Below are 15,952 nucleotides of genomic sequence, written 5' to 3' on the forward strand. Positions count from 1 at the left end.
TCTTTCAATTTAAAATGTAAAGAAAAAAATGGCAAAATCTGACCTAAGATTATGTTCTATGAGTTATTCAGATTGTGATATATCTATTTTCCAGACAAATAAGACAGAGAGAAAAAATTACAAAGGATCTCTGTTAGACATTTCCAAAAGAACCGTTGTCCAAATATTTGTTAATGTATGTGGAGAGAATATGTGCTAAGTTATGCAAGAACCTATCTAGACAGATCATACAGGTTATTAGTAAGCAAACTACATTGGAATGTACTTGTTCTACTAGAAGAAAAAAAATCATTCCAAGGAGCTGTTTGGAAATAGATGCCTCAATTACAATAAACCTGGATTGGAACACAGTTAAGGAGGAACAATGGTGATTGAATAGAAGAAGTTGGAAAGGTGCCATGAACATCCCAACCCGACAGAAGTTGGTCACGGGAAATGGATGATGGCGACTAATTATATCGGTTATTACCACCGCCGTCTCAATCCTATATACTGCCTGCTCTATGCTATGCGGTTAACATGCTTCTCAGTGTGAGCTCTTAGTGTCGTAAACCTCCGATAGGGGCGCCAGTTACCGTACCCAACTTATCTCCATACCCACGTTGTTGTGTTCCAGTGCGTTTGCATTGAGCATTTATGTGTGTGTGTCTGGTCGTAAAATGATGAATTGTTGTGTTCCTCTTTGTATATCATAGCAAGAAATCAAAATTCTTCGGGTGTGAGGATTCCTGAAATCCCCCCAAGTAAAGAACTTTGGGAAAATTGGCTTAACGCTATCAAGGCAAGGATTAACCAGGGGTAGTCAGTGGATTCTATCCAATTATTCTTGTGTTTGTAGCCCGAATTTTAGAGAAGATAAAAAGAAAAGAAAAACATATTGAAGCCAGAGAGCGTGCCTAGTCAGTCTATGAATTATCCCCATTACCTTCTAGCCAGAAAAATAGCTCCACGAAAGACCAGACAGCAGGATATTTCTTTGAAAGAAGTCTATTATGAAACAAGCTCTTCAATTGCAGGAAACAAAATTGGATGACGAGTATGAAATTCATGTGAACAACGATGTCTCAATCCAAGTCAGTACTCGAACGAGTAAGAATGACAGCAGTTATCAGAAAATCAGACATTAGAGGCTCCAATCGAGAATTCTGAGTCTGAGATAACAGCTGATGACTAACCATAATGTAGTTAAGAGACTACAGAGAAAATCCCGGGACAACTCAGAAATTGGTCGTCTGAATAAAGTAAAGGAAGCAGCTAAATATAATGAACAAAAGACCGTTCATCTTTAAAATGAAACCCATCATTTTTGCGAGACAAAATTCATGCGGTCGGAACAAATCACTCGATACTATGTGGCGTGGGGAATATTTACCCAAACAGTTATGAATATGGCAGAGGTCCTGGTCTAGTGTCAGCTCTGTCACAAAGTAGCCGAAATGGAAAATGTTGATAGTGTTTGTCGAGATTTCCCAATTACTGAAGAAAAGACTTAGACCTGAATGTAAAAGTCTCAGACCAACAGAGAGGAGTGTAACAGTGATTGCTAATTAAATGGCTAATTAGGCACAGCTCCTCTACGACCGAACCAGTGGCAAGTTCGTTTGCGTGGTCAATGTTGAAGTACGAGGCACTGATATTGTAAAATCTGCTGCTCTCGTGAATGAACTGTTGTGTTTTATTTTAAACAGACTTTCAAAGAAGTTCTCTTTTCCTGCTGCCTACTTCCTGTCTGACTCGTCCATGTTATCGTAGTCGTAAACTTCTTTTCAGTTTTCACTATTACCATTTGACAAATGTGAGGTCCCAGTTCCTAGACAGTGAAATGACAGCAATGGCACCATCACCTCCAAATACGTGAAAGAAGTTTATTGCCTCCAGAGATAACTGACATACAAGCCTGTTCGGTATTATGAATAAACAGAGGAATTTGAAAAAGATTTCTGCAGTACAAATATTTCCCCAGCGGTCACTGCTGCTATTCGCTTCATGAAAGAAAACGATGCTCGTTTATAAACACATGTTTAGGCTTTTCATACATGGAATCGACGGTGCGCTTCACGGAATCAATTTACAAATTTTTCACATTCCATGACGTCATTGACAGAACTTAGCGCATTCGGCAAAACAATCCAGATTGTGTGCATTTCTATTCACCGGCAGATAAAATATTTACAATGGTTGAATGATGATTTCAATGAGTACAATTAAATAATTCATTTCAAATCAAAACGTGGAAAACTGAAGTGTATGACTAATGAGATGGCAGATGCTGTCTCGCTAACTGTGAAATCTATAGTGGAATGTGTGTCTTATCTGTTACAAAATCGGGTATTTCATTTTCTCACTAGATGATTTTGTGGAGACGCAAAAGAAGCTTTGTTTAGTGCAGTGAGATTGGGTGGTGGATGTAATGACATGACAGATGCCGCACTGCATTATGTGCATTATATCCTGAAATCTGGTCATGAACAAAGAGTCAGCGAAATAGTGATAGGAAATTTCTTGCGTCCACTGCTGGTAAAAACAGTAAGAAAAGGAGTGAAAAGGTGCCCCGTTACTCGTGTCGAGAAAATTCTGAAATTTGTATCTACTATGCAGCAGTAGGATGATTGTAATATATCTCCTGTAACTGGTAAGATTTTATATATTTTACATTCCTATATCTTAAGCCAAGCTCAACTGTGAAATGTTCTTTTCTGTATGTGATTTATGTTCTCATTTAGTAACATGTTAAAGATTATTTTTCATTTTATATTGGTGTTGCAGACGAAATCTCATTTAACCAACATGTGCTGTGGGGGCGGTAAGTGCAGCCATCTAAAATGTCGCTGTAAAGGCAATTCTCGCGGCACAGAGCAGGCAGTATATAGAGATTGAGACAGCGGTGGTTATTACTTGCCCACTGGGAAACAAAAACCAAGTACAGTACTGGTTAATATTTAAAAAAGTACACACAAATAGACAGAAATAGATAAAATAAACAGTAGAAATAAAATGAGCCTTTACTGAAAGGAAATCAAATGGAACATTACCTGCACCACCACCAGAAGAATCTTCAGTATGAGCAGCAAGAATGTCCTGAATTTCATCTCCATCAATATCTGGTATGAACTGGCCAGCATATGAATCAATCTGCAGTTCCTGATCTACAGACTGCTGGTGCTCTAGCTGCCACACCAAACTGCCATCATTTCCATTTACCACTCTCAAGACCTGCAAAATATTCCAACAGAGATTTCTGTAGGAGTCTATAAGAGACCTGAGGTATAAAAAGAAACATTAATATTGTTATACTGATAACAAAATACATCAGCACTGATAGAATAATGCAATATGCAGAAAAAAATAATCAACTTTTCAACACTGAATGTAAATGAACTATTAACAGATTTTAAAAAAATAGGAAAGTGGTGAGCTGACTGTATTACTTAAATGAAGATTATGTTAAAATACTTAATGTTACCAAACTTTCTTGAAGTTTAAAATTTAGTATTGTGCCATTTCATTGTTAGCAGTGAATTTTGTGGAACAAAAATGGACACTATACCGCGGAACATTAAAAATAAGATGCAAATCTAACCGTAAATGTCGAGAAGATCATACTTTTATCAAGCACAAGCCGAGAAATAATATCTAGAAGGCGGTGGAAAAGAATGAAAGAATATTGTCACAAATTTATTATTATTTTAAAAAATTCATTTGAGAAGGAACCAACGCAAGCAGATCGCGACGATATATATTAATTCAGAAAGGAGACAACATTCACAGAAGAAGGTTTTAATTAAGAAATAGAAATATACAGCAGGGAAATTATAACCAGCTACATCACAAGATACCAAGTGAAAGAAATACGCATCATAACTTGCTTGCAAGAAGGGAAGAAATACTACAGCAGTTCAGAAACAACTATAGGAAATAAAATCACAGTATAATTGAAACCTTTATAGCCATATTAGTAGTCTGCAAGACATTAGCATGATTCGGTTGAAAGAAGCATTTAGTATCAATATATTTCTAAATCATAGAAGGCTTTGTACACTAAGATGACGAAACTGACCGTCTTAATCTATATTTCCATTCTGTTTGCGCAAGAAAATGGCCAGCATCATGTGCTAAGAAGACTGAGGCAAGGCTGTCAGAAGATGGGGATTTGAAGCCGACAAACCTATTCCCAGATGACGGAGAAGGATGTTTTCCGAAAACTAACAGAATGTTACAGTCGTATTGACGACATGTCCTAAGCATTTGGACACACAGCAGCAAGGGAAGACTGAAAGAAAAGATAAGTTCGTTAAAATATTACCGTAAGTAATTTAAATAACATGTTTTGAGAAGTGCCATTTTCTATTTGTATGAAATATGTGTGTGGAGTGCTGTCGTGAATTTACATTCAAGAGAAGTGATATTACATGTGGAAAGGCAATTGATTTGACAACATAGGAGGTTATTAGGTAGTCATCTGACCAAAATGACAAATTCTTTGAGTTAGAATATATTTAACCAGTGATAACCAAGTCATCCGTTCGTAATGCTATCAATATTGAATAAAGAGGTTAACTTACTTCAGCTGTTGATATGATACGACATTGTGGTTAGTGTTATGATTATATTAGGATATTATACTACGAAATGGAGATAATGTAATGCCATATACAGGTTATATCGAGGTCATAGGAAGACATTTGAAGAATTTGAGAGGAATCTGAAAAAAATTGAGAAAGAAATGGAATATATAAGTGGATGAATAATAATTATGAAGTCATATGCGTCAAGTTAAGATAGATTATTGCTGTTATTGTGATGAAGGATCAGATAGGGCCGATGACCTTCGATGTTAGGCCCCTTTAAACAACAAGCATCATCAAGGATCAGATATGATATGAGAAATATGCAACAGATGATGTATATGTGAAGAATGGTCGAGTAATAAGAAGAATAATGATGGTGATAATTATTTTTCATCGAGATTGAAGAGATGGATATATTTTATTGACGATGTTTAATTAGTTGATGCAATTTAAGGTTGAGAGTAGATGTATTTGATTCCATAACGTGTATCAATCCTTCAGTATTCCATATAAAACACTAAATACGATCCATGTAGCTTGCATATGTTGATTAAATACCTGTAGATCATCAAAAACAGATCCATATAGGGAAGTTAAAATAAACTTAAATTATCCTGAATTCGTAACCACAAATGTGTTAATTCAAATAAATAAAATTAGGAGGCTTATTTGCTCATATAAAATGGTATCAGCGAAGAGGTTCTCAGTAATTGAATGATAATGAAATTTGGTTATTAGAGTCTTCTTAGATGACAGACCTCAGGATGTCCAGAAATAACATTAAATAAGATGCCAGGAATAACTGGTAACATGGTGACAGATCACATATAGTAAATATAGTTGGCACTTAAATTAATCTTGGAAGTTTATATTTATTTTTAATGAATGACTTAAATAATAATCAGTAATGGTACCTTTGATTACTTTGAGAGTGATGTGATGATTCAATGCCGTATCTTTTCTTTCTGATATATGGAAGCTGTCAAGCAATTATCACAAATAACCTACAGTTCTGTAAAGTGTGTTTCAGATGGGTCGCTTGCCTTTTGACGAAAAATTTTAAGTTGAGGCGTTTGGAAGTCTGTTAGAGGCTTACAGCAAGGTTTGCGGAAGAAGGTGACGCATTTTTGAGTTGGAACGTCACCTGCGACAAAACATGGGTCCACCATTACACTCCCAAATCAAAACAAGCCAGTAAGGAGTGCTGGAGGAAAGGGGAGGCAGCACCAGTGAAAGCCAAGGCACGACTGTCAGCTCGCAAGGTTCTTGCAACCGTTTTTTCTATCGTTTTTGCATGAGCGACGCACAATCAATGCTGCTTACTACTGCGAGCTGTCCGGCTCCATGGCTAAATGGTTAGCGTGCTGGCCTTTGGTTACAGGGGTCCCGAGTTCGATTCCCGGCAGGGTCGGGAATTTTAACCATAATTGGTTAATTCCCCTGGCACGGGGACTGGGTGTATGTGTCGTCTTCATCATCATTTCATCCTCAGCACGACGTGCAGTCGCCTACGAGCGTCAAATCAAAAAGACCTGAATCTGGCGAGCCGAACTTGTCCTCAGACACTCCCGGCACTAAAAGCCATACGATATTTCATTTTATACTACTGCGTGCTGTTGAACAAGGCGAGAGTTGCATATCGCCACAAAAGATGAGACCAAACGATTCGACAGGTCATCCCCCTCCACGGGGGGTTTTCAAAAGGCAGTACAATTGGATCTGTATATTTTCTTCTACAAGTCAGTACTATTAGATCTGTATGTATTCTTATGTATGTAAATGATAAAAGCCTTTTGCAGATTATATTATATTGCACTGAGTAATACCCTAAATTATTAAGAGGACGGTGAGCGACTACAAAATGACGTTGAAAATGTTGTGAAATGGACAGCAGACAATGGTATGATGTTAAAAGAAGTGAAAAGTCAGGTTGTAAGTTTCACCAAGAGGAAAAGTATTCTCAGTGCTCTTGGAGTTCCTCACAGGGACCACTGGAAGTATCTACGTGTTTCTATAAGGGAATATCTTCAATAGGGTAATCACATTGACAAGGTTGTAAATAAAAGTTACAGATATCCTCATATGGTTTTGTGGGTATCTAGGAATTGCAGTAAGGACGTAAAGAAGAGGGCACATAAGCACAGGGTAAGACCCGAATTAGAATATGGTTCCACAGTATGGGAACCACTCCACGATTACTCAATTTGAGAACTACGAAGAGATCCAAAGGAAAGCAGCACAATTTGTTCCGGATGATTTCTGGCAAAAGCGTAGTAAAAAAATAATGTAGAAAACTTTGGGCTGGGAAAACTCAGGCGTAAGGAGAGGAGCAGCTCAACTAAGCATTATTTTCCAAGCTGTCGGTGAAGAGATGATAGTAGATGAAAAAGCTTGGAGTTTTTAAAAAGTAGCAAAGATATGAAGATAAAGTTGGAATTTGATAGGACAAATTGGGGCAAATATTAGTTTATAAGAAGAGGAATTAAGGACTGGAATAATTTACCAACGGAGATGTTCGATAAATTTCCAAATTCTTTGACATCACTTAAGAACAGACTGATAAACAATCGATAGGGAATCTGCAGTGGTGAATGAATGAGTTAATTAAACTCAGCCCAGTCAGAGAATTGGGTACATGGTTTCAACCACATAGCTGTGAGCTTGCATTCGAGAGACATTGGGTTTGAACCCCACGGCCGGTTTTCAATGGCTTCCCATTTTAACACCAAGCGAATGCTGGAGCTGTACCTGAATTAAGGCCACAGTTGTTTCTTTCCCTGTCCTACCCCAATGCCCCCGTAAGGCCTATTTGTGCTAGAGCGATGTAAAACAAATAACAAAACAGAACTCAGTCATTGGTCACCTACCAGAGTACTGCTTTCTCTGATATCTAGTGGGGTAAAATAGAATGTCAAATTCAACAAGCAAGCAGCCTAAATAGTGTTAAAACAAAATTCCTACACACAGTAGTTGAAGAAATATGATTAGTATCGTTTATAAAAATTAAAAAGAAATAAATTCTCACCAGAAGAAAACAAAGCCTGGCTATGTAAAACTAAGTAGAACTTTTGTAAAGATAATTTGTTTAATTTTAAATAGCTTGTTTCCCAGAAAGTTACTGGATGCATCATGGGATACAGAAGGTTTTAAAAGGGGTGCATATGAACCCTTTGAAAGACTGCAGCATTCCTGGAGGATGGCTCTGCTGTGAAACGCTCAATTTGTAGGTTCACGTTCTCCTGATGTTTTGCCCTTGTTCAAGGATTACAGAAAGTTGAAAAACATAATATTTTTCACATGTTACTTTGGACGCATCACAGCTGTGTGCATTGGGTATCGTCAAGAATCTTATTGACAAATCCTCAACTCTTCCTTGTCAGATATTATAACCCTGGAAGTGTAGCAAAGTCTTTGTAAAATCTCAAGTTTATCAGTAATTAGTCCAGTTACACATATAAACTCATATCTCACAATTAACTGTTTAGAAATTCCCACATACATTCTGGAATAAGGGTAAAATATAAATGTTTGGCAATAATCAATAGAAGCAAAAGTAATTCTAATAATCTTGAACAAACTTTGTGACAAGATTTGAATTTGGGCTTTTAATATAATTTTTTAAAATTTTTTACCAGTTTTTATAAAAACATCATGCATATAATGTTTTTTATATAACAGAGGACTGAGACAAAAATGTAATAAAAATGTATTTATATTTTATTATCTGACTTCACTCGCTCCTTTTTAGAGGAACGTTCACTTATCCCAAGTATCAACTACCAAGGAATTAAGCTCACACATTATTGTTTAATTAATATTACATCCATACTCCCTGCCATGTAAGGGTACGACCTTACTCTTTCTCCCCTCTTAATACCGAAGGTAATGATTTTCTAACTGATGGGCTCAATTCAGTGTCGCTAACCATATAGTTTAGTGACGCTACTTGTCGATACAATGCCTTAAAGTTACTGTTAATCTTGCACACTGGCACTATACAGTCATGGGTTTTTCATGACTTGACACGATTAACATGTTGCCACTGCTGTATCATGAAAAACACTAGTGTTACATTTGCAGGTGTAAGTAAAGTATATTTTCTTTTTCTGTTGGATTATAATACCAGGTAAATAGAATTGTGGCATGTTCGAATAATGCATTTAATAACATAGTTGTCTTGTCATGACTTTTGATGTGGTTTGCAAGACTTAGCCTTTGTGTATTCTTAATGACTTACAGCATATGTACATGTAATATATTTGCTTGTGTGTATTGTTACAGCGTGTTTTCATATAAATCTAACAAGTAATATCAAATTTCAAGAAGGAAGCTGAATTATTTACACCAGGCAAACATTGAAGAATACAGTTATGGTATTGCGTATATCAAAATAAAGGCAGTAAGTGAGGGTGAGAGAGAGTGTGTATTTCCTTAATTCCTCATTGATCTTGAAAACCGACTTAATTATCTTGATTGATCATTTATTTGGGTACAAGAACCTCCATTATTGATACTTACACTGAGGTTAGTTTGTTGATGGTTATGTCTGGTGATTTAAATATGTTCTGTAACTAGTCAAGCTGGCAGCAGTGATGAGCCATTAAAGAAAGAGAGAATAGGGCAGCGATATTTGATTTTTAGTGCATAGCCATATGTGACTAGTACTATACTGTATTTAGAATGTGTTAATTATTTTATTCTAACAGATATTTATTATTTGCCCTAACAATGCTACAAATACACAAATAAAACATTATATATACACAGTCTTATTTTGCACACTCTGAAGTTATATTTAACAGTGGTTTATGATAACTATGACCACAGCAGAGTACATGCATGCACTATACAGCTGTTGATAACATTGTCTGTGTGCTGCTCTAGTAGATCCTCCAGAAAAAGCGTATTCTACAGTAAAACCTGAATTGTTAATATTTTCCTAGTTCTGGTTTCCATGAAATATCTAACAAGTAAACACATTTATTTATCATATAATGGTCATACCTTTCTGTGTTCACAATTTCTATCCTCAATTATGTAAGATACTACAGTATCCATAAATTCGTTAGTTTGCAAATAAGCTAATTAGATAATTCTTTAAGTGAAACTTACCCCTCCTTTTCCTGTTGCAAGACAGTCTTTCACATTATCGCCAGTTAGATCTGCTCCACAATCCACAGTGTAAACAGCATGGGGTGCCCAATGCTGCCATATTATAGTGCCAGACTTTCCATCTAGGGCTAACAAACCCCCAAGACAAGGAATAACTCCTTTAAAGTACAATGTGCACACAATATCAGGCACATCATGACCATCAGCACCTGATTCAAAACATTAATAACATGAAATAGAACACCACATTAATAAAATATCTTTTATCATTACCAATAATAGAAAAAAAATAAAAATGGGTTTTTAATGGCAGAAATTATAATAGGTTTGTTGAAAAGTATTTTTCTATAAAATGTGTTCCATTCATTCAACTCTGAATCACTAAGAACGAATAATTTATTTGCATTTGTTGTTGGATCTATTTAAAACATTTTCTTAACACTGCCTACTCCAGTTCAACAATACAGCCTAAGTGCACTAAAAAGTAATGTATTAGAATGAAAATGCAAATGACCGTAACAATATGTTATATATTGGATTTCAATAAGTTTTCAATTGTTAGAAAGAAAGATATAATCTTATATACTGTAACAGTAAATATGGTACTTGGACGAGCATGAGTTAGACGCAGGGCATGTACCGTTCTGATTGAAGTGCTTACAGAGGAAGAGGTTTTTTTTTGAAAAAATTCTTAAGTTTTTTTCTGAATTTATTAACAAAGTTCAAAATTATATCACCTTCATACAGCAAATATGCAGGAAATGATCCTTTCCTCATCCAGGCTGGTGATGTACTCGAAATCCGGCTGCTTTCCTCGCACTGCCATCAGTCCCTTCTCGGTACCATGGAACCACAATTTCTCCTGCGATGGAAATTCTAGAAGTTCTGGAATATCCATACGACGTCCAGAAGATCGGAATAACGTAGTAGTGTGAACATTGAGATTTGGTTGTAGGGAGAATGACTTATGATTGTACACATTAGCACCTGGGACATGGAAAGAGCTTCTTGAATGACAGATTTGAATGTTGAACGAAAGTCACTCGTAGTGTAACGTAACCAAATAGTTCGAAATTATCACACACAAAATATTTGTTTAGGGTTACGTGCGATTTTAACTCAGTCACTCGAAAAAGAAAATGTTTTACCTGTAAACCGATTTGGTTCATTAATTTGAAATTAAATGAAATAGGTTTCATTCCTCCACAGTCCGTGGTTTGATCACACAAAAGAAAAATACTGTCTATTGAAAACTCACAGTTTAAATGCATAGTTCATTACTAGTCATGAATAAACAGTTTAATTTGTGGTAAATGTACACCTTAAACACAGTCTAATGTCTACCATAAATGTAAAGTTCGAATATGTAATTCACTTCTTAACACAGTTCAATGTCCGCAGATTAAATGCGTAGTACACAGACTGAAACTAATCACAGTCCAATGTCTATTCTGAATACACAAGATATTGGAAAACCTCACGATTTCTATAGATCCGAAGACACAGTCATAGATTTAAATTAATTAATCACTTGTCACAGTCTGAAGAGTTTCAAATCCAACACACAAAAATTAGCGAAGTATTTCAATTAGTTGGCAAGGTGAATATCGTTCACAATTTATCACTGTTCGGATTGTTTCATCAATCATGGGTTATAAACACTCGTAAGAAATGTAAGTTTGAAACATCTGTCCAAATAAATCACCATTAAAGTTTAAAGCAGTCTTAAATGAGGCTAGATTCAGTCGCTTGTGAATCACGGAAATTCAGCGAAATAAAATTATCACTTGCAACTCCCTGAAATATTTATGAGTTCAAATGTGGAGTTTAAGTCTTTAACTCGGCAAAATGAGACTATCACTCGCGTAGCGTCGTGGTCCCCACGAGCCGACGGCCCGCTGCTCGCCGCACGAACTCCACACACACTGCGACACACGCCGTTCTGCCGAGGGAAGCAGCTTTCTATTTATACACAATCCAAGCCAAAATATGTCTTTACATTTCGCTCAACAACTTCGTAGTCTCCTGCTGGATTTTTACCAAACCGCGTAGGAATGGAGATAAAATATGGGGCTACATGACGATGTGGTTGATTTTATCCAGCTATTACTGTGGGGAAGGTTATTAGGCGAAGAAACTCATGGAACATTCCATACTGACGTAGGCCCTCTCTGTGTCACACAGGTTGCTCGCTGTTCCTGTCTGTCTTCTGCTGCTGGGCCGGCACGTAGCGCGAAGTTTTAAATTTTAATCGCGGGGACTTAGTTCTGTACCGCTGTTCCCGGTACAATATGTTTTTTTCCTTCTCCTGTAAAATCTTGTTAATGTCACTTAGGCAGTATTGTTTCTTAACCGACGATATAGTACTGCAGCATACTTGTCCATATTCGCTGCAAATGACCCTCTAGATCGTGTAAACTCCCTAGGCTGCTGGAGTTGACACCCCAGGTGTTTTCAGACGTTTGATGGGTGACAAATCTGGCAGGCCACAGAAGTGTGGTAATGTTGCAAAGGCATTCCTATGATACCCTTGCTGTGTGCAGCCAAGCAAGCTGTAAAAGCTGTAAAATATCTCTTAGAAGCACTGCCATGAAGGACAACATATGTGGCCGCAAGATATTCTGCACATATTATGGTGCTGTCAGTGTCCCTTGTATCTGTACTAAGGGTGACTGACTGTTGTATGTAATGGCCCTCTGACCATTACACCAGCACTGGAGTGGTGTGCTGCTCCAGCAAAGGCAGGATTGAAGCGCTCAGCACGAGGTCTCTACACATAAACATGTCTATCGTCAGTGCAGACAAATATCAGAAAATGGTTCACACAGACAAAAGAGCCTGTAGCAATAGTGTTACATGTGTGTGGATGGTGGACACTGCAGCAATTAAGAAATTGGAGTGGAAAAAATGAATGATAGAATAGAGAAGAGCCGACTAAGATGGTTTGGGCACATAAAGCGAATGAGCGACGAAAGAATGCCAAAAAAGGTGATGGAAATGCAAATCCAAGGATGGAGAGGCCGTGGAAGACCACAATTGAGATGGAAGGATACCATCCAACGCAGCATTATAGAAAGAAACCTGGACTGGGACACAGTGTTGGAGAAGGAGTGGTGGAAAGACCGAAGAAAGTGGAGAGGAACTATATTTGCCCCTACGCGGCTACAGCTGGATAAAGGGAAATGATGATGATGATGATGATGATGATATACTTGCTGGCTCCGGATGGTAGCACCCTGTTATAGGGCCCCTACCTAGGGTTACAGGTGAAGAGGATCAACGGCTTGAAGGGTGAATGAGGATATGTCCCAACAGCTGGAAAGGTGGAGGAGTCTATCTTCCTGGTAGTGGAAGCAGCGCTAATCAGTATCAGCACAGTGCAGGACTAAGGTGTCTACTGGACTGTCGCTGAAAATTTACTGGCATGGTCAGGAAGACTTGAATGGCAGTAAAACTGTGATGTGGAAGGCAACGGGAAACCACATTATTCTTCCTAGTATAGCAACCATGGATAGTACGAATTGTAATTTAGATGCTACTGATCATGGTACTCAGACACCAAGATCCGGCAGGGGAGTAACTGAGGTATCCCAGGTCGTCAGCAAGCGAAAACCTCAGAAGTTTGGAGAAGGGATTAAAATAGGGACATGGAATACAAGAACAATGCTAAGAACCGGAAGACTAGAAGAACTCAAACGAATTATGGATGAAAACAAAATAGACATCCTGGGATTATGTGAAACTAGATGGCCTGGCAAAGGTGATTTCCACAGTGACCCATTCAGAATTGTGTACAGTGGAAATGAAAATGGTGGACAATATGGAGTAGCTGTAATATTAGGAAAGAAGTGGGCAAACAACGTGCTAAACACATATCATGTCGATGATAGAATAATGATGGTGAAAATAGCTGCCCAACCAACAGATATGGTAATAATACAGGTATACTTCCCTACTACTGGACATGATGACGATGAAGTTGAGGAAATGTATAATGAAACAGAAGATATAATTAAACTAAACAATGACAAAGATAACATAATCATAATGGGAGACTTCAATGCTGTGGTAGGCAGCAATATTACTAGAAATGTTGCTGGCAGGTTTGGTCCAGGAAGAACAAATGATAGAGGAGAACGTATGATGGACTTCTGTGAAGAACAGGACATGATCATAATGAACACTGTATTTGATATGCCTAATAGAAGACGTTACACATGGAAGGATTTCGGAGATAATAACAGATACCAAATTGACTACATTCTAGTTAAGAGAAGGTACAGAAATCAGATAACGTCATGCCATACCTATCCTGGCTCAGATAATGACAGCGACCATATCCCAGTATTAGCAAAATGTCGAATTAGGCTGAAGAAGTTAAGGAAACTAAGAAGGAAGAAATGGAATCTAGAAAAGTTAAATGATCCATTAACACAAGCAGCATTCGAAGAAAAGACAGACACGATCATGTACAACAACACCAAAACAGTTTGGGATGCTGTCAAAGCTTCGCTTATAATGGCAGCAGATGAAGTGCTAGGAAAAAAGAAGCTTGAACCCAGGAAGAACTGGATGACTGAAGAAATACTAAATCTCATTCAGGAAAAAAATAAAGAACACCGGAAAAATACTCCAGAAGGAATTATAAACTAAAAAACTTAGTTACACAGAAGTGCCGAGAGGCAAAAGAAAGATGGATGACATTTGTAAAAGCATAGAACATGATATGAAAATCGGAAATGCTGATAGAGCATACAATCAAGTAAAAAGAATGCAATTCAAGGCTAAAATGAAATCCAGTGTTATAAAAGATAAGGAAGGAAATCTGTTAATAGAAGATGAGGAGGTAATGGAAAGATGGAAAGAGTATTTGGAGGATCTATATAATGGAGAAGAAATTGACAATGTAGATGAGTACATCATAAAACAAGAGCAGGTTTCACAAGATGAACTAGGTCCTCCCATAATGAGAAGTGAATTTGAAACAGCACTGCAACAGCTAAAAAAGAAAAAGGCTCCTAGACCAGACAAAGTGCCTGCTGAACTGTGGAAAAACTCTGGAAAAAAGCTGACGGATGAACTCTTCAAAATCACCCAGTACTACTATGAAAATGGAGATATGCCAGAGGATTTTGTAGAAAGCAAAGCAGTAATTCTGCACAAAAAAGGAGATTCAACAGAATACTCCAATTGCAGAATACTAAGCCTTGTTTCACATGCAGAAAAAATTTTTACATGCATATTAAAAAACAGAATCAAAATGAAAATTGAGCAGAATCTAGATGATGATCAGTTTGGGTTCAAGAAAGGAGTAGGAATGAGAGAAGCTATTATAGCACTTAAAACTATCCTGGAGAGAAGACTAGAGCTTAACAGAAATACACATACAGGGTTATTCACCTAACATGTTACACGACAATAACTTCTAAACCATTAAAAATATTGACATTCTGTTTTCATAATCGTAAATGGTACCCAGGGCCTTGTAAAATAACGTGCTACTTAGTCTCATGGGATGATTAATAACCGATATATTGATACTAACTCCATATTTTTAAATGGAACGGTACAAATTCATACAGCTGGCCTAAAAGATTAACTGCATACAAGTTCAATTATGCAATTATTTGCAAAATCGGATAATTACTTTTTGAGATATAATTAAGAACAGCATGTGCGGTTTTGCATGCCCCATCAGACAGCGTGAAGTCGGGCAAGGACATATTGACGCGCAAGCAGTTGCCTGGGAGTGAGTTCAGCCACAGAATGGATACCAAGCATGTAAGCACTTCGTACACATGTGATGGGTTTGCAAAGTGTGTATGACAGGCGAACTCATGACAGCACAGGGGGGGTTGATGTGTTTAAAAGGAATAAAATAAGTACTTTGCCTTGAAAGGAACATAACGAAAGCTATAATTGTCACTGGTTTTAGTGTACAGTACATACTACTGTATGAGTCGAGAAATAAACATAACACAAAACACTGGAAGAGCTCCTTCTAGAAAATCAAATGAATAATGTCCAAGGTAGACTTCATTGGAAATGATCCTAAGGGTGTAGGCACGAGAACATAACAACGCCTCTTCAGTGTAAGTGTTATGAGGCGGACATTTTGTATGTAGAGACCGTGTTGGCAACGAGTTCAGTAATTTATGTGGCAAAGCCACCCGTGGCCAATCGTTCATTAAATGGAGACTGAATTATCACAACAATAAAGATACGAGGTAGGTGATTTTTGAAAACGTGCGTCTTAGTGATCCGCATACAAA

At 37.4% G+C, this 15,952-nt stretch overlaps 1 protein-coding gene across 1 annotated transcript in view; it reads right to left on the bottom strand.

The window, feature by feature from the left end:
* Positions 1 to 15,952, bottom strand: part of LOC136877493 (uncharacterized) — a 293,695-nt gene that overhangs the window by 215,994 nt on the left and 61,749 nt on the right. The window contains exons 3-4 of the mRNA XM_067151591.2: positions 9,681 to 9,889; positions 3,033 to 3,213 (exon numbers count right to left, since the gene is read on the bottom strand). Coding sequence (XP_067007692.2) covers positions 3,033 to 3,213; positions 9,681 to 9,889 — 390 coding nt within the window. The remainder of the gene's footprint in view (positions 1 to 3,032; positions 3,214 to 9,680; positions 9,890 to 15,952) is intronic.

The sequence above is a fragment of the Anabrus simplex genome, chromosome 7, assembly GCF_040414725.1.
Source record: "Anabrus simplex isolate iqAnaSimp1 chromosome 7, ASM4041472v1, whole genome shotgun sequence".
Classification (NCBI taxonomy): Eukaryota; Metazoa; Arthropoda; class Insecta; order Orthoptera; family Tettigoniidae; genus Anabrus; species Anabrus simplex.